This window comes from Anser cygnoides, chromosome 1 (assembly GCF_040182565.1).
Source record: "Anser cygnoides isolate HZ-2024a breed goose chromosome 1, Taihu_goose_T2T_genome, whole genome shotgun sequence".
In the NCBI taxonomy this organism is placed as follows: domain Eukaryota; kingdom Metazoa; phylum Chordata; class Aves; order Anseriformes; family Anatidae; genus Anser; species Anser cygnoides.
This window is the reverse complement of record NC_089873.1, coordinates 33,657,580-33,682,500: the sequence shown is the minus strand read 5'-3', so window position 1 is coordinate 33,682,500 and position 24,921 is coordinate 33,657,580. Positions and strand designations below refer to the sequence as shown.

The 24,921-nt window shown below is 42.1% G+C and overlaps 1 protein-coding gene and 1 long non-coding RNA gene across 4 annotated transcripts in view; one reads left to right on the top strand and one right to left on the bottom strand.

Annotated features, from left to right (window-relative positions):
• Positions 1-3,977: 3,977 nt before the first annotated feature.
• Positions 3,978-15,443, top strand: LOC106047516 (uncharacterized). Its single transcript, XR_001213817.3, has 3 exons — positions 3,978-4,488; positions 6,113-6,214; positions 15,070-15,443. It is a non-coding gene; the product is annotated as an uncharacterized lncRNA (long non-coding RNA).
• A 140-nt stretch (positions 15,444-15,583) lies between these two features.
• ANO6 (anoctamin 6) overlaps positions 15,584-24,921 on the bottom strand; it is a 73,990-nt gene continuing 64,652 nt past the window's right edge. For all 3 annotated transcript variants that reach the window (XM_048065899.2, XM_066992178.1, XM_066992186.1), the window contains 3 exons: positions 21,424-21,623; positions 20,846-20,951; positions 15,584-19,857 (listed from right to left, as the gene is read on the bottom strand). In XM_048065899.2, coding sequence (XP_047921856.1) covers positions 19,651-19,857; positions 20,846-20,951; positions 21,424-21,623 — 513 coding nt within the window. In that variant the 3' untranslated portion in view covers positions 15,584-19,650. The remainder of the gene's footprint in view (positions 19,858-20,845; positions 20,952-21,423; positions 21,624-24,921) is intronic.

The window sequence follows — 24,921 nt, the reverse complement described above, 5'->3', positions numbered from 1 at the left end:
TGTCCTTGCCTTTCACTTCGCTGTTTGCTCACAGTGCATGGGGATCTGCAGCCTGGAAAAGCTCAGAAAGTGGCAAAAATGCTGCTCTTGGTGCCCAACAATCCCCCACAGAGATGTAGGGAGATACAGGGGCATTTGGGACATGAGAAGGGCCCAAGACAGGTGCTGGGCATTGGGACCCACTGGCAGAGGGGCTGAGTCCTGGAGATGGGCACTTGAGCTGGGGGTCTGCATACGTGGGGCTTTTCTTTTTAACTCCTCTTTCTTCCTCGAAGTCTTGAATTTCAGAAGTTTGTTCTTGCCTTAGTATGAAGGGATTTGCCCTGATAATTCCTGCTAACAGCTCCTAATGGGAATTTTATTCTTAAATCTCCCATGTTTTGAAGTACCATTTAGTTTTCAAAGAAATCTCAAACTTGTAAGCATTGACAGGAAGAAAAAGCCACCAGACTAGCTTCCACACCGCCTAGCTGATGTTATACAGCCTTCCCTGATTAGCTTTTTAAAATTATTTTTAGCTTAAGTGTGTAGCTGTGGAGCCCTAGCCACAGAGCTTTATGATGCTTATCACTTCAAACAAGACATCAACAACCTCCCCCAAAATAGAACAGACTGTAGGTGTGTGAGGGACTCCCTCTTTTCCTCCTGCAGAGAGTCTTTACTTTTCATATCAAAAAGCTCAGCTGCAGCCATTCCCCGGCTGCTTCCTCCTGAATCCAGCAATGGCAGAGGCCCCAAAAAAACTGGGGCACCCCCAAGTTCAAAGGGAAGCAGCTGGAGCTGGATGGGACGCGCTCCACAAACACGATTCCTTTGGTTAGTTCTTAAATTCCCTTTGCTGTACTTGTTGCTGTATTATTTTAATTCTACTTTTCTTCTATTTTTCTCACCCAATTAACGTCGTTTCACTTGAAATGTTTTGTACAGCTGTTAGAGGAGATCTGGGGAGAGAGATACCCGCTGTAAAGTAGGTGTTGGGATGGTTTTATCTGATAGCCCTCTGTGACTGCTCCTCTTTGTCTTCTCAGAGGCCTTTGCATGTGCTAACCTGACTCAGTTGAGTTCATCTAAGGAATTTAGACAGTCATATATATCTCAGCTTATGGGGGGTTGGGTGCATTTCGGGATGCTTACGTGAAGATTGAGTACATAAGCGGACAAAAATAATAGTAGAATAGGAGACCATGTAAAGGAATCACCTTTCTGACTTCCAGGCAGAAATAGCAGGTTTGTGTATTCTAGAGCACACAGAGTGAGCTCTCCGGTGAATGAGTGTAGGAATGCTTATTTAGGCCCCAAATATCAGGTTGCCAGCTTTTTCAATTTCAATATAGATGTGGAAGTGTAAGATCATTTGCACAGTCAAGTGCAAAAGTAATAGTGTCATGTAAGAGTTTGTAAGATTTTTTCAGGTGAACTACTGAAATTTAGTGTTTATATCTATATATATAATACTAAAATATTAAAAATATGTATTATATTTAGAAAATTATGTACTCTGTGTTCCCTTTAAGTTTTCCATCCTAACTTCCGTTTCACATCTATTGAGCTGATGACTTCCATGTTTTTATTTTCCAGAAAAAAAAGTAACCTGCTTTCAGACTGAGCAAAATTGTCTTGAGTGGGCTTGAACAGGAAAAAGACAGAACTCACAGCATAATCATTTTTGTATCTTGTGAGATTTCCCCAGCTGAAAGACTCCTAAACTGCTCTTCAGCATATGGATGCAATGGTTAACCTATAAAGGTATCTGGCAAACTATATTTATAATGCCATTAGAAAACTGCCCTGCCTTGCTGAAACTGCAGAGGGACAGCTATGCTACCCTCCTGCGATACCAGCCAATCTCTAGAAATGTGCCTGGCCCAAACAAAAGAAAAAAAGACTAGTGTAACAATATGCATTTATATTTTATTAACATTCAAAGTGGTTTGCATTTTCATGTTAATAGGGCTTTAACGATTTTGCATGGGAGAATGTCCTGTTTAAAGGCAGAGGGAACAGCTGATAAGTTAAAATATAGGCAAAATAATTAAATGTAACTTGTGTAGCCTGGTATTGAAATTTATAACATAACTTGTGCTGTCTCAGCTGTGAAACGTTCTCCTCCTTATTGCATTCTGTACAGTTTAGCACTCAGCTGAAAGACGCTGCTAATAACTGTTTCCCTTCAACATGCTTGCTAACAGCATTATTTTGCAGCCCATTTTCAGCACGCAGCGCAATTCAGAAATGGACCCTGCATTAGATTACATCACAGCTGCGAGTATCCCAGGGGGCAGAACGAGTCGCTTAAATAACTTCGCTATTGCCTCGGTGAGCACCTGTCCGTGCAGCTCCAGCACTGCCTTCTCCCAGGTTTGGGGCCTCTGCTGCCTGCAGCTTTCCTTGCTGCCCCGTGCAGGTGCCAGCAGGATCCGTGCTGCTGCTGCCAGCGCTGCATCGTTCGGGCAGGCGCTGGTGGCTGCCAGCTGGTTTGCCTCTGACGTACAGGCAGTTCTGAACTTTATTAAGGCTGGCTTTCACCGAAGCTGCAGGGACAAGGAAATGCGAGAAGTGTGCATGTGTGCGTGCACGCTAACTTCCCCATAGCACCAGCAAAAACAAAGCACCAAGAAGCAGGAGTGCAACAGATAACTAAATGAATACAGAAAAACAAAACAAAGCAAAGCAATTCAGCTCCTGCCTTGTTCCCATTCACCCCGCCCTTTGAAAATGCCTGAAACTCTATATTGCACCTTTAAGGGAAGAGCAGAGGTATGGGACTTATGGGCTTCACTTTATGCCCAGAGCAATTGCTCTCCTGATCCATCAGACAGGTAAATTGTATTGCATTTAACCAGCACAAGCTGGATATTGGAGGAAACAGCCCATTAAATTACCATTTGCTAGTCTAAGAGAGACATTCCCAAAGAAACAGATCACAAAAGTGTGAGGAAAAAGGCAAGCCTTTTATCAACTCCCGATTTTCAGTTTGTAAGGAAGACAAAAGCGCCCGACTCCGGGTGAGTCACGAAGCTTAGAAAAGTCTCTTTAAAATCTTCTCATTCATTGCTACGCAGGTGTGATGCACATGTGCCATGTGCTGCATACCAGTGGTATTGTGGATGCCGTAGGAGGCTTTTTCTCAGCTGAACCTCAAAAATGTATCCTGGTAGGTGGGGTTAGACCCAAGGAGATAGAATTAGACAGTTGTCCACCCCTTTATACTGGCCCTGGGCATAAAGCAGTGTTGTTCATCCTTTATTTCCACGTCTTTTTTTTTGCAAGTGTTTGAAGTCCTAGCAGAGGCTTGGTGAGGCAGTGGGGCCACTTCAAAGCTCAGTGAAGACCTCGGGCCAGGTGTGGTGTTGGGGCTGGAGCCAGGCTGGCAGCTCCGAGCTTCCTTTGCAGGGAAAGACACCCCCAGCCCTGCAGCTGCCGGCTCTGCAAGGGTCCCTTGCAGTGTTTGTGACCTCCTCATATTCCCAAATGGCCTTTGCAGAGAGAGTTTGCAGACTGGTGGCATCAGTTTTATGAGAACAGCTGCAATGGTATGATTTTGTAGCACCAAAATATGTTCAAAAGCTATTACTGAAAACGAGCTCTTGGAAACGGCTAGTTTTCCCCAGGATAGTTACTTCCAATACATCAATGCAAGAGAAACTGTGGAACGAGGACAAATCTCACAGCACTGCAGTGCTCTTTCACCACCGGAATCCATGCACGTCTGGGGAAACAGCAGCACTGAGATCAGTGGTGCGGCAGGCCATTGTAGCAGCATCGCCTTCTTCTCTGGCTGTAGGAAAAAAAAGAGCTCATTTGGATTCTGTGCGGGGTGGGAACGCAACCCCAGCCTGAGTCTGCTAGATGAGCTGCACAGCTGTGGAGGCAAAGGTTATTGCACGTGAGGGTGCTGCTCCCAGGGTCCAGGGCTCTCAGTCTCCCTGGACTTTGGCAGAAATTCCATCTTCTCAGGAGAAAAGAAGGTGGTGTTTTTGTTGTTGTTTTTATTATTTTTCCATTTCTCCCATTCTGCTTTCAACAGAGTTCTACTCAAAGTTCCCCTTTCGACGAACCGGCATTTTTTCTGAAGAAAAATACGCGTTGTTGAAAACTTCCCAGTCAGCTGGAAATTCCCAGTACCCAGGATGATTTAAAAACTTCCCAAAGAGACGGTTGTGGTAGCGGCACAGCGTGGGGTTAGAAAACCAGCCTGCAGTGGTGTCCCTCCAGGACTGGAAGATGCCTTCGGAGGCAGCGCGGTGTGGGCGCTGCAGCGCTGGAGGGCTCCCACTGCGCCGGGAGTGGGCAGCTCTGAGCTTTTCCCTGCAGCAGGAGCACACTTCTCCCTGGGGCTTGTGGAGGCACTGCGAGCACTTGTGCTCGAGCAATTAAAACCAGTCTGGTTTTACAATCAGGAAAGGAGCTTTGAGAATAAATGCAAAGCAGTGCAAGATAGTGCTTCACCTCATATTGCATACCTTGTAAGCGAAGTAAGTATCTGAAGTAAGTATCCGAGTTGTTTGTTTGTTTGTTTGCTTTTTAAGGCAATATTCTTTTTGTATTGTGCTTGTGTTTATTTTTAATTTACAATCTTGAAGATTTGTTCAATCACATTTGGTATTTTTTTTTGATCCAGATCCAAACGCACTCAGTCGTTTTAACTAAAAATCCTTCTAAACACTTAAGTTTATAAGCATGAGTCTCAAAAAACACCTAGTATCTATGGGACCTAGTATCTATGTAGCTCTTTTACTGGTTGGTACAAAAGTGATGGATCTTTTTCCACCCTTTTATAAGTTACAAAAAAAAAAAGTATAAAGCACGGATCAGGTTTTCCTCAAACCTCCCAGCAAAAAAATAAAAACCAAAGACACATTCTTGACAGATACAGAGCACCAAAAATCAGCCTAAAAGGGAAATGAAAACAATCTTAAAATCAACTCTCTTTGACAATTAAAAGTTTCAGTCCCAGACAGTACCACCTTTAGACTATGAATGGTCTCAAATCATATGATAATGTCACTAATGGGAAAGGGTCCCATAACATCTGTATTTTTACTACTGTACTTTTTCTTTCAGTCAAATTGCATGACAAAGCTGTTAAAAGTCAGGATTCTGGTGTTACCTGCTGTGTGTTATGGACTTAGATGTACTTCAGCAGCGGTATTTCAGTACTAGGGTTTTGTAGAATTATGTTAATTTTCATACTGTGAAAATCCATAGACCAATATGAACATATACATATATTTGTTCACACATTTCTATGGGAGAGAATATCTTACCTATTCAGACTCTTTTCATTCTTATTTTTCATAAACTGAGTAATTTAAATGGAATCTGTTCATGTAAAATATATGTATTGGTATTTCCATGCACAAATCCTCTCAGAAAGTTTCTTGGCTAAAGTACAGAATTTCTGGTCCAACCTGGGAGGAAAGATGAAGAGGAGGAAAAAAAGGAGCAAGGAGGAACATCCCTCCTCTTCCTCCTGTAGTGGGTGAACATCCACTACCCATCTTGAGATGATGACGATCTTGACTCAAACCAGACATTCCTGTCATCAAACTTGTCAGGAGTGCACCCAAATACTGGATGTTAGCTGGGAAGGACTATGAATTTCTTCTAGTGATATTATCCTATACTGTCATTTGAGAGAATTATGCGTTGGCATTGGGACCTCACTCTGCTTTCCCTGAGTCCCAGGTGATAATGCTTTCCTTCAGCTTTTTCCAGGCTTTTATATCTGTTCATGGGAACATTCCCAAGGTCTTGTGTTTGTCTGATTGTAGAATATAAAACATTTTGGACTCTTAAAAACTCTCTGGGGAGGCAAAATATTTCCCATCCAGACCTAACATTTATTTATTTACTTTTACTTTTGTTTTAAAGGTAGCTAAGAGATTGATTATTCAATCCTGAAAGTTGTATTTTCATGGAGTAATTGACGTACAAATGTTAGCAGATTAAACAAACGGGTCTTGCTATATTGGAAAGTGCCGCAGATAGCAGGCCTGTAAATAGACTGGAAAGGAAAAAAGATGATGGGAAATACCTGCCATGAAATTAAATGTGTTTAAGTGCTTAAATAGGAGGAACTGATTTATGTAAAACCAAGAATGCTTTTTAGTCTTCCAGAGTAGTTTGGAGATCCAGTCCTCAAGTGGAAGAAGACCTAGAGGGCAGCTCTAATGTGTCAGTAAGCAAAGCACAAGGACCAGTGATTAAGAAGGTAATATCTGTTTTACAAATATATAGAGACAGCTTTATGTCTGCAATGTATTCATCATGCAGCAGTACAGCACTCATACAGCAGCACTTTGGCCCCCTGTCATGAAGAATATTCAAGCTTTTACTGTTATTGCTGTACATTGTGTGTCCTGCTTTGTGTTACTGCACACTCAAAATATCTTCTGGACTTGTAATTGGTATGTGCTGGGGTATTTCTTTACACTTAAATAAGCACAGGCCAGATTTTCAAGGGGTGTCAATATGTCTGGTTGGCTGCATACAAGTCTGTGGGACCAAACTACTTTATACCAGCTAAAGATCTGGTCTTGCGTGTTTAAAAATAGATTAATGAGGAAAGGACCCATCTACGTACTGAGAGGTTTCATGACCTACTTCTGCAGATCTCCTCCTTGTTCAGGAAGGCTCTGCTGGGTTTCTGCTTCTTAATCTCCTTGGTCTCCCCCAGGTTGCTCACAAAAGCAAAATCCACCAGAGAGAGAGACAGCTGTTTCTGCATATATTAATAATATGCAGCTCTATAAATGATTAATAAAATATACCACCGCCTTTGAGTTATGGTGTAGTAATTCACACTTAGCTGTTTTGTTGGCTCTCAGCCTTCATCCTGGCGTTGCATTATGCGCCCAGGATGAATGATTACACTGGAATTCAGATTGTTGTTTCTAGTTCCTTAATTTTAGCACCGCACATATTGGACTGGATCACAGAGCTGATTATGGCATGCCAGAGACTTTGCACACAGCATGGATGGACAAAATCAAAATGATTGATTTTTCAAATTGGTCAGTGTGGCACTGCTCTGGAAATGCTGTTGGCCATGCACTGAAAGAGCTTAGTCTTTTGGCATGCTAGCCATCTAGAGCTGGTCCAAAGAGGTGTTTAAACATACTAAAAAACACATGTGGACATTTTGGAGGACCCTATGAAGTGCCTAGTGCAGAGTGAGATCCTGATGCTCCTCCTGGGACAGATGCAGCCACGTTATCTTTTTCCAGATGCTTGCTTCATCGGGAAGTCATGTCGCTTTCTGCTGTGCCTCTCATTTCTTTTGGTGACATCGTGTTTGTGTGAGCTCTAGCCATGAGAAGGACAGAGCTTAAGAATTACCTAATTCCAACCCCCCTGCCATGGGCAGGGACACCTCCCACCAGCCCAGGTTGCCCAAAGCCCCATCCAGCCTGGCCTTCCAGGGATGGGGCATGCACAGCTTCTCTGGGCAACCTGTGCCAGTGCCTCACCACTCTCTGAGTAAAGAATTTCTTCCAAATATCTAATCTAAATCTAGCCTCTTTTAATTTGAAGCCATTACTGCTTGTCTTATCTCTACACTTCCTGACAAAGAGTCCCTCCCCACCTTTCCTGTAGGCCCCCTTTAGGTATCGGAAGGCTGCTATAAGGTCTCCCTGGAGCTTTCTCTTTTCCAGGCTGAACAAATCCAACTCCCTCAGCCTGTCTTTGCAGGAGAGGTGCTCCATCTACTTGATAATCTTTGTGGCCCTCCTCTGGACTTGTTTTAATACTTTCACGTCCTTCTTGTGCTGGGGGCCCAAAAACTGAACATGCTACTTCAGGTTCTATCCAGTACTTTCACGTAAGATGAGATTTTGTTAAAGAAGGAAAAGAGAAAAGAAAAGAAAAGAAAAGAAAAAAGAAAAGAAAAGAAAAGAAAAGAAAAGAAAAGAAAAGAAAAGAAAAGAAAAGAAAAGAAAAGAAAAGAAAGGGAAAAGAAAAGAAAAGAAAAGAAAAGAAAAGAAAAAAAAGAAAAGAAAAGAAGAAAGAGAAGAGAAGAGAAGAGAAGAGAAGAGAAGAGAAGAGAAGAGAAGAGAAGAGAAGAGAAGAGAAGAGAAGAGAAGAGAAGAGAAGAGAAAAGAAAAGAAAAAAAGAGAAAAAGAAAAAGAAAAGAAAAGAAAAGAAAAGAAAAGAAAAGAAAAGAAAAGAAAAGAAAAGAAAAGAAGAAAAGAGAAAAGGAAAAAGGAAAGGAAGGAAGGAGGAAGGAAGGAAGAAGGAAGGAAGGAAGGAAGGAAGGAAGGAAAGAAGAAAGGAAAAGAAAGAAAGAAGGAAAGAAGGAGAAGAAGGAAGAAGGAAGGAAGGAAGGAAGGAAGGAAGGAAGGAAGGAAGGAAGGAAGGAAGGAAGGAAGGAAGGAAGGAAGGAAGGAAGGAAGGAAGGAGGAAGGAAAGAAAGAAAGAAAGAAAGAAAGAAAGAAAGAAAGAAGAAAGAAAGAAAGAAAGAAAGAAGAAAGAAAGAAAGAAAGAAAGAAGAAAGAAAGAAAGAAAAGAAAGAAAGAAAGAAAGAAAGAAAGAAAGAAAGAAAGAAAAGAAAAAGAAAGAAAGAAAGAAAAGAAAGAAAGAAAGAAAAAGAAAGAAAGAAAGAAAAAGAGAAAGAAAAAGAAAGGGAAAGAAAGGAAAAGAAGGAAGGAAGGAAGGAAGGAAGGAAGGAAGGAAGGAAGGAAGGAAGGAAAAAAAAAAGGTGGGAAAAAAAAAGAGAAGCTGGCCACTCAGTAAATTAAATTGCTTGTGTGATTGGCAGAGAACTGAAGCAGAAATACAAACTTGCATGGTCACCTACAGACAACACAGCCTGTGCCTGTTTACCTCCAGGTGATTCACCACATACTGATGTCAATCAAAACGGATCAGATGGATCACACCTGAAAAGTGCCCAGTCGTCTCTGTTAATTACACAGGAATCCCAGGGTAGCTTTCTCAGATATTGATGTCCATGCTCCAGACCTCTAAAACATGGGCAGATGAGGCACAGCCTTTCAGACTCTGATTTTCCTGCTCTCTAACACATGGTGTTGAGGGGACAGTACACGGGATACGTTTTATGTGCTCTGTCTTTCAGGTAAGTGAAAGGCCCGGAGTCATCACTAACTTCCTGTTCATCAACAAACATGCGGTGTTAAATGCTGTCGTTAAAAAGTGACTCTGCCGTGTTGATGTGCCGCTCATAGGTGAATAAAACCCCTACAGAAACCTTGTCCTTGATGCAAATGCGAGGTGGAGAGTCTGGTTGGGCTGGCTCTGATGGAAGGGTACACTCCCTGGTATTCAGGTCTGCGATTGCTGCGAGAAGCCAGGCCTTGCTCTTCGGAGGAGAAAATGGGGCCTCAGGAAAGGGTCTGGTGACTTTGTGCTGGTTTCTGAAAGCCGGAGCGAAACAAACCTTTCAGGGGAAACAATGCTAATAGAGTCATCGCTTTGGCACATGAGCCCTGCTGGAAAGAAAGTCTGCTAATCCCCTCTATAGTCTCTCTATTTATACCCTTAGGCAGCACACAAACTGGCCAAGTACAAGAACAAAAGCTGACTAGAAATATCTCCTGTGACTGTTGTTCTCATGAGCTATTATCCCCTTTATTAAGGATCAGGCTAAGAACAACCTCTGTTAAGGACAATGTTCTGCAAAGCAATGTGATTATCATGCTGATTTAGGTGAAACTTGGCCCTGTGGCTTGCCTCTCCTCCTGCCCCGTTAGGCCCCGGGCCATGCCGTCTGGGCTTGCTCAGGGGCCAGCGTGGCTCCTGCTTACCGGGCGATGAGCTTCGGCCTGGAAGTCAGCTTGGCCATTATTTTAAGACATTCAGAAGTATACATTTTACAATAAAAAGGAAAAAAAAATATATCTTACACTAGGTATTTAAGTGTCACCTTAGAGACAAGGCCATGTAGAGAAGGGCAAGGCCCAGGACTGTTCTTCAGATCACTGGTGTCCTGTGGTGTTTCTTTATTTATGAGCATTTGAAAAATAAATATAATTGATATTTCATTTTTATATTTAATATATCTGCAAATCATTAATAGTTGTGATGATCTTCCCTATTTAGAAGGGTTGAGTGCAGTTTTTATGTCATGAAAATAAAAATCCACTCCAATGTCCTGCTTCACCATGGCTGAATAGAGGTGTGCCTTCCTGACCTGGAACAGCCCTGGTTCCTTGGTGTCAATCAAATCCAAAAAGGAAAAGAAACCAAAGGTGGCCTTTCTGATCTTTCAGAACAAAACCAAACCAACCAACCAACCAAAATATTTCCAGAGACTTTTGGAGAGTTTCTGTGCATCATGGAAGGGCCCCGTCAGTTAGGAAGATGCTTTGGAAATGTAGAGTGCAAACAACTCCAGTGGTTTAGCTGAAGCAAAAGGGGTGTGGGGGGTGGTTCATCATACTTGGTTGTGCAGAGCATGAGAATTCCTCTTGAGAAAGCTGCATCGAGAATAGATGGGATGTACTTTAGGCTCCTGCAGTTAGAATTGTTGAAAAGATTTGATTAGATTTATCTTACCTGGAACAGTTTTACAAACTGACCAAATGTAATGTTTTCATTTACATATTAGAAGTGTGACAGGGGATAAATAATGAGGTAACCTGGATTTAAGGTTTCTGTCAGCTGAATGATGGAGATTCTTGGGAAATGCTTTTTCAGACTACGTGGTTGCAACTTTCTAATCCTTCCAATAATGTACAATCAAAAAGTTTATCTGTATGATACCATGACCTTTCAAGTTGCAATCCCACTGATGTGGAGGTGCAGTATTCTTACAAGTTTGCTGCTGTTGTAGGATGTCAGGCTTGAGAGATGCCACCAGAGTGGGGCAGCGAAGAACTTCCATGATGTTACTGTGAGCATTAGCTACAAAGTGCGAGTACAGTCAGTCCTCTTTGCAAGACCAAGTGAAAACCAGAAGCAATAGAGAAAGCAGAGGTTTTAGTATTTTTTCCTAGTTGTCTCATTCAGGGATTTAGAAGTGGGTGAAGCAGGTGGTTCATGAGGTGTGCTCATGTGCACAAATCATGCAGTCCTGAGGCTGGTGGAGGAAAAAGCAATCCACATTAAAGCTGAGGCACACTTGTATCTCCTTTCTGGATGAAGAATTTGGAAGTTGGAAAGCCTGTTGTACCTCATGTTGAATTTTGTCTCTTTGGGTCTGCCTGTCTGATATACAACTTGTCTGTTGCTCATTAAAAGAAAAATGATCTCCTAGGAGTGCATTGTGTAGAGCATCTAACACCTGTGTACGAGCTACAGTAGCAAAGAGGGAAAGAAAAACACTATAAAACACTATTTAGTAATTTTTTCTTACCCTAAGAATTCAACTTTCATCAAAGTGGGATATCTGGACAATGGAAGTGGTCTTCCTGAGTCAGCTGTTTGCCAGTGTTGTTAGCATTTCTGCGTAAAGCCATTTCTGAGAACACGCCTCGCTCCTTAGCAAGCCCTCCAGTATCTTTCTGGAGCTTCCTCAGGGGGTTTGAATTTGGCCCCCTTCCACTTTCCTTCTGCCTCTGCCTCTGCATTTTGAAGATGCATACTCACAAGTTAAGACATCACATATTGCTCACTCCTTCTCTAGCAAAGGCAGGATTTAATATTAATCTTTGTTTGCTCAACAGTAAGAGTTGTATTTAATCTAAGATCTTTTAAATTTAACACTGATAAATCGAGCGCTTCCTTAATGTATGTTCACATTCTGTCTCAGTCTGTTATATATGCATTGTACAAATGTGATGCATTGGCTTTGTAAACACACAAATAAACAAAAGGAATTAACTTCTTCCCTCTAGAGAGAAAAAAAAAAAAAAAAAAAAAAAGCATGTGCAAACCGGGTTACTTCTCTGTGAAGTAATGGAGCTGTGAGAGCTGAGCTGCAGTTCATCCTGTGCCAGACTCAGGGAGGCTCAGCTGATCTGACTCTGCTTTACCCCTGAAAGGGAAGCTCTGACCCCCAGCTTCTGGCTGCATGCTCTCTCACACCGGCACTGATGCTATATTGCTGGCTGATTCTATAATAAGCCAGTTTGACTCACTGATCCAGAATTAGGCTGAATAGGTGAAAAATTAGGTAGTTTTCTGCTGTGTTCGTGCATTGCAACATCTTCAGAACAGGCTTGAAAAAGACATATGTATACAGTGGACTTAATTCTGATACCTGGTTTGCAAAACTCTCCTGTTACCCACAGGATGCTGAGAGGAGCCTGCAAGAAAGACACTACCTAAAGAACAAAGGTACATTAATAATTTTAATAAGATCTTACACAGTCATGAAAAACAAAAACCCAAATCACCATCTTAGTTCAGTCCTCAAAAATGTCTGTAGCTGGCCCAATTAATTTGATGAGGTACAAAAATTAGCAAATAACTTACAAACTCGTTTAAGGCTAAAACAAGTTGTAGGAAACCATACATCATGTGCAGTTGTGAGGAAAAGTTTCATCGCTGCTCTCATGTGTGCTGTAGCTCATACTTTAACTGCCTGCTACTCTGGGCATCCTTCTCGCAGCAAGGTCCCCGTACTTGATTGAATTTGTGGTGTGGGTGATACCCCGGTGAGCTATACACACCTCCTGTGTGTCTGGGAGCGCTAAAGGCCACTGGAGAACTAGAGCAGTCATTGTCTTTGATTTAGTAGCAAAACCTGTTTTCATTACTTTGTCTCAAGTCCTGAGGACAGCCCAAATCCTCCAGCACTGAAGCTTTCAATAAGACATTGTTTGCTCTGCTGTGCTGTCAATAAGATGTCATTACTTTGGCTGCAAGATAAGAAAAGATTTGTTAATGGCGCCTCTTGGAGATGGTAACATGTTTTCCCCCCCTTATAGATCATTGGGGAAAAAATATGGGAGCAGAGTGACAAGGAAAGAAAACAGATAATTTTTTACATATATGCCTTCCAGTTAAAGCCTGAAGCTATGAAAAGCACAAATGCAGCCTTTTTTTCTTTATTATTAATTTGTAGTAGGGTGTGAAAACAGTGATATCATACACAATGTGCTTTAGCATGTGTACTTCTTAAAGAGAAGAAAATGGAGTCTCTGCAGGTAAACGCTGAGTTGCAACAGGTCTCTTTGTCGCTAATCCGGAGGCACCACACTCCAGGAGAGGCAGGCCAGTGTTTGCCTTTCCCAGATCTAAACGAGCAGTTACTAATTAACAACAGATATGGAAAGAATTTCTCAGCTGTTGCTCCGGACCCTCTGTCAGCACCAAAATGGGGGCTCCCTGGCCCTCACCCTGCGGCCTCAGCCTCACCCAAACCTCCTGCAGGTCTCCCGTCTGACATTCGTGCCCCCGGCTGCACGACAGGCTTCTGCCGTCCCCACACGTCCTGGTCTCCCTGCTGTTTTCAGATGCAAGGTCACAGTTTGTGTTGGCAAGCCAAGAAACAACAGTGACGTATTCTGTTCAAGACCATACTTAGGACAATAGCGAAGGGCCCGATTCTGCCAATTTTTAGCTGCCGGTATAACGTCCTGTGCAGTTAAAGTTAAGAACAACCAGAGGGCATGTCTGAACTTGAAAACTCCTTTGGATTAAGGTGAAACACAAATTCAAGGCACAATGGCTCTCCCTGAATAGCGATATTCAGAAGACTAAGCCCAGGTGCCAAGACCAGCCCTGTGTGTTTGCAGTCGTGCAGACGACTCTTAAAGGCACAGCATGGCCCGTTCCCCCCTTTTTTTTTATTTTATTTTTTTTTTTACAGGAAAAGTCATTACAATAATTAAGGGATAAGGAGCAGACTTATCACAGGACAAATAACCTTAACCCCTGGCTCACCTCTTGGTGAGCTTTCAGCTCCGTAAAACCCAAGAACCTGACAAACCTCCAAAGCCAGGGACCCGTGGTGGAGTGGATGGACTTCGGGGCTTGAGCAGTGAGCCGGAGAGATTGGTCACCGCTTCCCACTCCAGCAGGGAGCAGACCACAGCAAAGATCCTGCAGTGCCCTGGTCACAGAGGCTTAAGTGTAATTGTGCTCGACCAGAGCAGCCAGACTGGTTTAGAAAATGACTGCATGAATGAGCACAATGTGGCTGTAAGAGGAGACTCCTTACTCGGGTCCAAAGAGGATCTCAGAAGAATAGAAGAATGGGGTGGTGAGACAATAGCTGGCAGGTGCCTGTGGCTGGGAGTGCAGCTTATTTATCCGCTCACCGTGTGACCACCACCTGGGAGCAGAGAAATGATGCGAGAGGGTTACATGGACACTAAATGAGTACCTAAAAAACATAAAATCCCTGATAGTGTGTTGTTAATGCTATCAGAGGTGGCTGTAACTTCCTTCGTCTTGCACAATTTAAGGATTTCAGTTTCTTTTTGTTTTTGTTTTCCCTTGTAAACTCTCTCTTCATATGTTAGAAGTGGATTTTTGGTGTCCTGGCTTGTGCTTGCTGAAAGAAGGAACTCAGTGAGATTTTCTGCGTGGTCTGTGTTGCGTGCTTTTTATTCCTCTTCAGCATTTAGGGGATTACTTTATCTTACATATTTACAAAGAATGGTATATCTTGATACAACTGGATGGAAGACTTTTTCATTACTGGAAAAGAGAATCTTGCATTATGTAGCAGGTCAGGAGTTGTGGTCTTCATGGCTGGCAGAGCAGCCGTCAGTGTGTGCACGTATGTGTGTTCTGCAAAGAGGACAGAGGGTACGTGTTCACACATGCACTTCTGTAACCCTATAGTGCTAGGGCTGCTGGAAATAATTAGAGAATTGATTACTATGTTCTAAAAGCAAGAGAAGTGATTTAATTTCTTTGCATCATTGCTAACTGACAAAACAGCTTTAATCCCAGTGATTAGCATTGCTTTTTACAGGATAACTGTATCAGAGAATGTAATAGGCATGGCAGAGAAAAAAGAAACCCACAACTTTTAAAGGCTCTTCTTTTGATGCACTTCCAGGTTGTAAATAAAAACCACTTTTGTCAGCTTTCCTGGAAAGTTCGTTACTGTTATAAGGCTATTAAGATACATTATTTTCTTATGACCAAAATACTGCTCCAAGCCATGTGGAGGTTATTTAGGACTAACTACATACACATCTTTTCAAACAGGGAGACGGAGTGAGAAATGGAGAGCGATCTGAGGCTTGCACTCTGCTGTTCTCCTCTATTTGAGTCAAAACGAAGCTGCTGCCTCTCCTGTACCCACCGCCTGCTGCTTGGGCTGCATGAGCCTTAAGGAGGAACACAAAAGCTGGACTGCCTGGAGGTGGGAGCACCTTCCAGACTTGATTCAGATTAAGAAATAAATGATGACTTGGAAACAAAACACGGGGCTTATCATGACAGGAGTGAAAAGGTATAAAGACCTAAACTGTGTATTTGTAGGAGAACATAATGGTCCTTGTCATCGACGTGATGTTGAAAGGAATGACTTCCATCTAGAGGATGCAGGAAAAACAGGAGATAAATTTCAGTAGCAGTAACAGCTTAATGGCAAAAGATTGAAAAAGAGGAGGAATATGGAAATTAGACAGCGATGACGTTCTACGAATTTAAATGTGGCATTTGGCAGGAGCAGCATTGTTCGTGTAAAAACAAACAAGGCTAATCAACAACAAATGTATTATCCTTTTAAAATAGACTTTATTTAATAACAATAAATATAAAGAAATCTTAATGTTCAGAAACTAATAGCAAACATTCTTAGAAAAAATACAAAAAATACATTCTTACATTCTGAATTTTTTCAACATACAAAGAATTTAAAACAGTGGCGATGGTCTGCGATTTGTGGTGCTCACATCTTACTTTAAGGCAATGAAATGTTCACCGACACGGATTCATCTGTACAAGGTAAGAATCTGGCCTACATACAAAGTGTAAAAAGAGCAAAATTGATTCATAGGTTAACAGTAATGTTAATTTTCCCTTCAAACATCTTTAAACATTATTAAAGTGACCCAGTCTTGAAAAAAAAGTTACAAATAGTATTATGTTGGCAGCTGCCCCCACCCCCTGAAGCACTTCATTCCTATGCCTCGGCAGAGCTCGCTGTGTACGGGCAGTGCACATTTCAGCAGACGGAGGTAGAGGCTACGTACATTGCATAGCTTTAGAGGTTTGGGCACTCTGTGCTGGGAGTAACACTGCACATGGCGAAATGAAGTGAATTCCTGATATAATGCTTTCTGAAAGTGAATGTTATGGCTACATTAGCAAGTAGCATGGCACTTGGGAAGCAAAACACAGATGCTGACATCAGTTGAAGCTGATGCCCACCTAGTACTCTGGGCTTTCTTCAGGCTAGCTCTGGTTTTAGAGCTGTGAACTAAAATGCTTGCCAGAGACTGTGATATGCATATCTAAGACCTGTCTTCTGGATTGGTTTAAGACAAAAGGAATCCAGTTCATGAGCTCCAAGACCAGATGTGAACCACCACTCAGAAAGTGGGGGCAAGTGGAAGACGAGTTTCAAAGCATACCCCTGAGCTGAACAAAATGATAATGTAGAAACCCACCCAAGGCTCCCCAGGTCACGGCACTGAGCCTGCTGGAATGAAAGAAGTGTTTGGACTATGCTGTCAGAAATATGGTCTGATTTTTGGTTGTGGCCAGGGGTTGGATTTGATGATCCTTGAGGGTCTCTTCCAGCTCAGGGTATTCTGTGATTCTATGATTCTAGGTGGTTATGACTTTATTGCAAGAGGAGCCCAAGCGATAGGTACACATACTTTGCTGGTGTAGCATGCTTTTTTTTTTTTTTTTTTAATAATAATTATTTTAAAGGCTGGAGTATAAACTCTCAGTGATGTTGAGGACCAACTCCTCCTTCAGGAAATGCGTGATGTAAGAAGCGGCAATTGAGAGAGGCCACAAGGACAGGAAAAGGACCAGAAAACCAGGCACTCCTGAAAATCAGTCTTAAACTCTGCCACTGTTCAGTGTGACCCCAGGCAAGGCACTTAATTCTTTTGTTTCCCTGTCTCTTTAGCTGTCAAAGCAGGCAATCAAAGTTTCCTTAAGATCAAACAATTATCTGAAATGGCCCATTTCATGACATTTTATTTTTATTTTTTTTCCATTATCATGTGATACCTCCTTGTTTGCCCTTGCCCTCCAACACTGCACCTGAGAGGGTGTTTAAGGCACTTTGAAACTGCGATCCCCGATGGGGAGATGAAAATGGCATCTCTCAGCTGAACACTACTGTTGACAGGGAAATGCCAGCCCAAAGCCAAAATCAGAAGCTCCAGGCTTGCACAGAGCTGACTGGCCTTTCTAACAAAACTCATAAAACACAGGAAAACCCTGAGTACTTCATTATACTGCCCAGTGACAGGACAAGAGGCAAGAGGCACATGCTGAAACAGAAGAAATGCAATCTGAATGTAAGAAAATACTGTTTTACTGTGAGGGTGCCTGAGCCCTGGCACAGGCTGCCCAGAGAGGCTGTGGGGTCTCCTCCTGGGGGATCCTCCAAAGCCAGCTGGAGGTGGTCCTGAGCAGCCTGCTCTGGGTGTCCCTGCTTGGGCAGGGGCTGGGGCAGGTGGGCTCCTCAGGGTTCTGGGATTCTGGGAAAAGGTCAAATCAGTATTGGGGTGGTACATTTTGATAATATATTCTGTCTTGTTTAGAAGCTTCTGAGTGTATGCCTATCCATCTGCCAAATTTATATTTGATTCCTTGTAAATTTAAAGACTTTTTATGATTCTGTCTGGAAACAAAAAGAAATGGCAAGAGTAGAATTTCCTGTGCAAAAAAGCACCGGTTCTATCAATGCTCTGGTACACAGTCACTTATAATTATGGTCTGTCTTATTGTTGTATCCTGTGTCATTTTCATCTTCAGGTGATGTGTACAACAAGTTTTCTGGGCATTATAGTAAGCAAGCTCCAGTTCTTCAATGCCAGAAATGTGTTCTCTGGAACCTCCGTGTTTCTGTCTTCCATCTTTCAACCTTATCCCAATTTTGAACCAAGCTTTCCTCTCATGTTCCTCACTCCTATGCAATCATTCTGCACAGTCAAGCTGAGCGAAAGCTTGTGTATCACAACTGCTGAAAGAACTCCCCTCATGTGCTGCCTCTTCTGGTTTAGATGTTGCCATTTCATAGGATAGGCTTGAGGTACACAGAGTAGTATTTGGAAGTTTTTCTACAAGATTCAAATGTTTGATTCCTTCTGATTATTAACAGAATAAAATATATCTAATCAGTGCTACTTAGTTTCTGCAAACAAACTTCTTTATATTGAGAAATCCATACAAATAATCTTCCTAAGAATTGTACATATGAATTACATTTAAGAGTATAAAATTACAAACCCAACAGTAATCACCTGGTTTAGGGAGTGCAGACATACTTTTGCCTTTTTAACAAGATTTTGGTTTTCAGATTTCATAGGAATTGGTCCACTAGAACCATTAAAAGAGAAAGCAAGTTAATAAACTGGAACATCACTGCTGCAGACACAAAGTGGAGCCCTACATACATGCTTACCCTGTAATTCCCTAACTCCCAGGTTATAACTGGAGCCAAAATTGCCAAGCAGATCTGCAGCCTAATTTGAAGATGACTGATAGCTCCAACAAATTCATCCACACTTGTAACATCTTCCTAGTTGTTTAAAGTTTCATAATACGGTTAAGGCATATTAAATTGTTTATTCCCATCTTCAGTTTCAATAGATTCATGGTCTAGTCCAAATTCAATTTGTCATGCAGTATTGTACCACAGCAGGTCCAGCTGCACATTCTTCCTATGTCGAAATCTATCAGGGAAAAGAATGGTGCCTCTGGTGTGGGAGAAATGCAAAATACAGCCCTCAGCAAATATTGATTTAGTACGTGAAAAGAATTTTAACACTCATTACTGTTACAGGTGGGAGACCTTCAAGGCTGTGTTCATTCAGAACAGAACGGCCAAGTGAGCTAATGAAAGTACATTGACCAGAGAAAGATAAAATGTCTGAGTTTTCCTCTCGCTCCGAGTGCTGTAAAGTCAGTTTGTATGCATTGATTGCAAAGGCAGTTCTCCTGTTTACACAGAGATTGATGAACAGGATGGGCTTACAGTCCTGCTGCTCCTTGTGATCCAAGCCCATGATTAATTGAAATATCTTGTTATCCATTTAAGTCTCAGTATGTACATCTAATTCAGTGTAGCACACAACAGTGCTTAGTACGTCAATTGCAACAGCTTAACAACATGATTTTGTGTTGTCTTTTCCTTCTCTTGCCTTCATGTTTTGGCTTTTCCATTTCGTTTTATAGTTGGGGTTTGCATTGTCAAGTAATCAAAACTCCTTCAGAGGAAGTGGTGTTGTTCTTACAACAAATTATTCTTGTTCATAAGGTTTTATCCAAGTTGAACAGATTTAATAGCCTACACCTAAATAAAGCGGAAAGCACTGTATGTATTTGAGAATTAATCTGCATTGTCTTAAGATGATCATTTTTTTTTACGTTCACATGTTAAAAAATACATCTTACTAAAGCTGTTTTAAAAAATTGCTAGCTGTAAACCAAGTCTCAATGGTTGCTTTTGCCAAAGGGAAACAGATAAGGAGCAGGTGACAGTTGCAAGAAACAATGTTTAGTAAAGGGAATTAATCCAAAGTGTTTGATTAACTATTGGTAATATCTGGACAGGTGTTAGCTGGCTAAATACTGTTACTCCATATAAAAAAGTACTTATTCAGACTTAGGTCGGAAAGTGCTGTCTACTCCTTTGATAATTTTGTCAGCAATTTTCCCCATGTTTTTTTTCACAACTTTGAGATCATTCTCATGCAAGAGTTTCTGTGTTAGGTATTTCTCTCGCTTGACCTTGCTCTTGGTCTTCTGTGATACATCCGGGATTATGTACGAAATAATAAACTTCACAAAGTATATGACATGCTAGGGAAGGTGAAGATGAAAAAAAAAGTCAGTTGGGTCAAACAAGATATTATTATTATTATTATTATTATTATTATTATTATTATTATTATTATTATTATTATTATTATTGAAATGTCCCAATATCTCTTACAGATTTGAACAGGCTTTGTACCAGCATCTACCACAGTGGAACAGTATCTTAAAAGATTAATTGTCCAATGAAGAATTTCTGATTTCCTAATCCTGATGTTACTAACGACTTCTCTGCTTGCTTTCAGGGAACCCTGGTGCCCAATCCCTCCCCTTGCCTCCCCTGACTGTGAAAATATTGGTTACAGATTCTTCTGAAATTGTTTCAGGTTTGTCCAAATGCCTCTGGGGCTATCGTCATTCCTCTGCTATGGGATCTCTGCTCTAGCAAGTTGAATGTTTCTGGTGACTTCAGTAGTCCCTGGATCAGGCCTTAAGTACATTTTATAATGAAAGAATACCTGGTATTCCTCTCCCTTGATCTTGAATGGACTTCTTGCTTTCCTAAGCCCAGAGAGTTGCTGCACAGGGGGGAGTGATTGCTTTTTTACTGAAGTGGCTCATCTAAAAACTCACCTCTCACGTGACTGTCTTTACACAGGTTAGTGTGTGTTAGTGCACGTGTACTATGGGCAAGTATTCATGAGGCGGTGCACAGACCTCCTCTATGAACATGTAAAAATATTTTGGTGCAACTGTCCCTTCTATTTCTGATACTAGAAATCACTTTACAGTTCTTGAGAAAAGAAACCACGGACACGTGGGACAATCCTCAGCAGATGTCATGACTTCAGAGACTTCTTTTTCTAATGGTGCTACACCTAATTTACATCTCCCAAGCTCTTGGCCATGCCAGCACATGTTGCACACCAAAAGCTCTGGTAGCTGTGCTGGGACAGAATGACTTTGAAGGATTTTCTGCATGGAGGGAAGATGATGCTCACAATAACTGCTGCTCAAAACCCCACACGCTTACCTCCATGACAATGATGAAAGCCAGCTTGGCTGCGATGACGTGCCAGTAGTATATGTTATGCTCATACTGATGCTGGTGACCAGGAGGGTAGCGGAAATCACGGTATCTGAAGGCAATGCAGGAAAGTCAAGGACTAGTCTCGGGAATCTCTGCAGTAAGGCACTGTGGCCAGAGGATGGAGCAAGACATGTCCCTGCTTAGTGCATCCCGGAACAGTCTGCTGAATGGAGCTACAGCAATGGGTAAACTTCGTGTGTGCAGAATAAGCTGTATTTGGCTGAAATGCCCTTTTTTGCCACTGCATTGAGAATTTCTTAAATTGCCTTTAAAGCCTTTTTTTTTTGAGACTCTTTCAGTTATGAGGAAAACAAAAATTAAAGAAGTATTTTTTGAGTTTCTGAGTAGGAGAGACATATAGGTGAATAATTCCACTCTCTTCTGCCGTTCAAAGTATGCTGACTTTCACTGTGTTTTAACATTTCTTCCTGGATATTTTAAACTGAGTTATATTAGATATTGAAAAAAAATGATATTTACCCTTGTCATTTGAAAAGAAAAAAAGGTTATTTGACACTTGCCTGCACGTTGTTTGGTTCCCAAACCAAGGGGAAGATGGCTTGCTTGCATTCCTGAAGTCTGATATATTGAAGACAGAGAGTGTGTTGTTTATATACCCTTTCATAGTGTGACTGCTGTGACTCCCATAAGGAGGGACTGAGAAGGACCAGTAATAAACCAGACGAGGAATCATGTCAGATGTGAAAGCAATTATCATGGCCTGCATTTCAGAAAGAGGAGACAAAAAAGCAGAGTGACATATAAGTAATAAGCCATAATATATGGTAAAACCCAAATAAGCTTTGGCATATACTGAGTATCTAAAAGTTTACATTACAAGATAAAAAAAAAAAAAAAAAGAAAATATGTGCATTTCCAGTCAGTGGTTCCCTCTGTAAGGGAGCATGTAGACACTCACAGGCATAAAACAATCTCCTTCTGCAGTGTGCACTCTGTATAGTTTTTAAATTACGCTGGCTCTGCTGGATGCCTCAGAAAAGTTGTACTATGATACATGTTTATCCTCATCAGCATGCGGGGGAGGTCAGCAACTAAACTCACCTTACACTGCTCTAAGGTAACCTCCAGCAAACGTGCTTGCTGCCAGAGCTGCTTGTGAGATGCTTCAAGAAATCCTGCCTGGTGAAACTTAAGTAAACCGCAGCGGAGTCCTTCAGCACTTCAAAATTAAATTTCCCCAGAAAGCCTGAGGACTGACTAAAAGAATGAACTAAATTGCATATATAGCTGATCCATCTCTGACCCTAGAAACATCCTGCACTTTTCGAGGTGGCAGCCAGTCCAAATTTGTCTTGGCAGTTGTTGCCTCATAAGTTTCAGTGTCAGTACATGTGGAAACTGCTCTTGGTGCCAAGATCATTTTTTTAGTAGCAGCTGCACAGTGCTGTTTTACATATGACGTGACCATTTGTTTTTATCTTGCTCCCAAGAGAGTCCCTGTCCTACCCAGTCTGCTAGGCACAAAACGGTTAGGAAATGGGATCTGTGGGTTTGTTGTGGGAAGTCTTTTCTAAACTCACGAAGTTCCCAAAACATCCTATTCTGGAGGGCAGGTTAACTATCTTTAATCCAACATCCTCCTCCGCTATTGCAAGTTGAAAAGGCTTCCCTGTGAGGAAGACTTTCCACTGGCAAGAGCAGCAGCTGAGCATGAGGCTGCCCAGCCAAGTCAGCATGAGAGGCGCCTGCCGTGCCCAGCGCCGAGAGCTAGTGATGTTTGCGTGCTGTGGCTGGGGGAACAGTCTTCAGTCCTACGGCAGGGGCAAAAATACCTGACAATGTGAATGGCGAGAATCAGTGCGGGGTGGGGAGAGGGTAAAGGGTGAAAATACCTGCAGACAGCTCTCCCACCGTTCCTCAGAGAGTGCTCTGGTGGCAGTGCTAGCCAGAGCTGCTGCCACCCCTCCTGCCTCTGCCCCAGCAGGTCGCTCACGCCCCGTGTTTGGGCAGCTGTGAAGTGTGGCACAGGCTGGCTGGGGATCCTGGCTGGATCCGTCCCCCAATCTGCTTCACCATGAGTTTGTGCCAGCGCCAGGAGACAGCAGCAAGGGGAAAAGAAGAGGTAGGGCAAGGAGTTGGACGGGGTGCAGGACCTGCCTCACCTCCCACAGCCCCACAGCCAAATGCTCAGGGCTGTCCTACTGCCTTACCTTGCCAGCTGGCCTACTGTGAGGCACCTGCCAAGCAAAACTGCAGTTAAGGCAAAAGTTGCGGAAACAAGGCTTAAGCATGAGACTGTGGTCCAAAATCTCCCTTTTCATCTCTAGAATATTGTTGTAATTTAGTTCAGTTGAGAGAAAGTTAATTTGGCTGATGAGGAAGAAAAGAGTTTAATTTCTCAAGGCCCAGTACTTTAAAAAGATTTTTTGTACTGTGCTCTAACTTGAATCAAATGTAGGTGGCATACACTTTTAAAAACTGCTTTTAAGCAATACATGGCAGTGTGCAATGAAGTGAAAATTATGTGTTGTTTATATTTACATGCAGTGTAGGTGGTTTTGGCTGACAAGAAATATATATTACTGTGTCTTGCAGTTTCAGGAAGAAGACCTCACACCTAAATTACATTGTTTTTAACTGAAGTATAAGCACAGAAAGTTTTAGTTAAATATAATTTCTTATTGTTCATTATCTCGTAAGATTTACATCCAGTCATACCATGAAAGAACTAAAAGCAACTGAACAATAAGGCAAAACCCATCCTTTTCTGTTTGTACTGAATGGGTTTGATGCTGCTTCTATGTATCATTCAACAAGATTCCGGAACACAGTATTTATATAACTTAATGTTTGCTCTTACTGTTTTTTTTTTTTTTTTCAAGGCTCCAGGTCTCTCATCACCATAAATCTGAGCCCTGTCTCATTCTCCTCCCTCTCCCAGAATGATCTCCAGATGTGTTGCAGAGTGCTACATGGACAGAAATACGAAAGCTAATCCTACGGCATCGTCTCAAAGGAAAAGCTTTTTTCCTCCTGAATTATGGGCTGCATTGTAGAGTATTGTACTGGAGAACTACAAACAAATAGCACATTCTCTACTTCCCAAGCTATAGCATGCACAGTTTTCCATTTATACCGTAGCTAATTAAAATCAGTCTACAAATCAAGAACAGATGCTTTGATATCATGCAATAGCAAGTCCAGTGCCTGAGTGGCAACTCTCAAAACAGACAGTTTTGTGCAAAACTTTCTTGCAGGCTACTCACAGGTGTTACAAAGGCAATGCATGAAGGAGACGATGATACAATACCCAAGTCTAATAATCTGTAACAGTCACGTAGAAAAGAAACAGTACTAAGAAAAAATGGGGATGGCAAAGAGATGGCACAGGCAAGACTGATGGCCTACACTACATCCTGGATGTCAAACAAGAAAAAAACATACTTAAAGGAAGAAAACTGCTTCTAGTATTTGGCTGTATAGCCCACACTTCGCTCGAAAGAAATACTGATCTCTTTGAGCTCCTTACAGTGCCTGTAACAGGGACTTCTGAGCATGCCACCTCTGGATGCTACCAACCTGCCTGATGTCAGTGGCCGAGGCACTATACTGCTACTAAGATTAACTGCATCTGACACATGAGATCTCCAAACAGGGTTACGAAAAGAAGCATGCATACTGTTAGCTGCCACATACGCGTTGGGATTGAGTGCCAGGCAAGGAGGACAAAGAGCAAAACCGAGCTGTAAATGCACTTCTGCTCATCAAGGACTTTGAGTTTTCAGATATGTCTCTTGAGGGGTGTAGCACATAAGGGGGAATTTGGAGTGAAAAAGTTGTAAAGCTCCAATTAGGCTCAGACGGGCTGTGAATGGGTAGTGACAGACACCTAGAACTATTGTCGGGCCACTTTTCTGCAGAAGCTGCAGCAGGGGCATGTGTACGTTCCTAACAGAAGCCTACACACCTGGGCCACTATGAGGTCACCAAGGCAACTTTAACTCTACCCTGAATATCATAAGGACTATGACTAAGGTACACATTACAATATTTTAGAA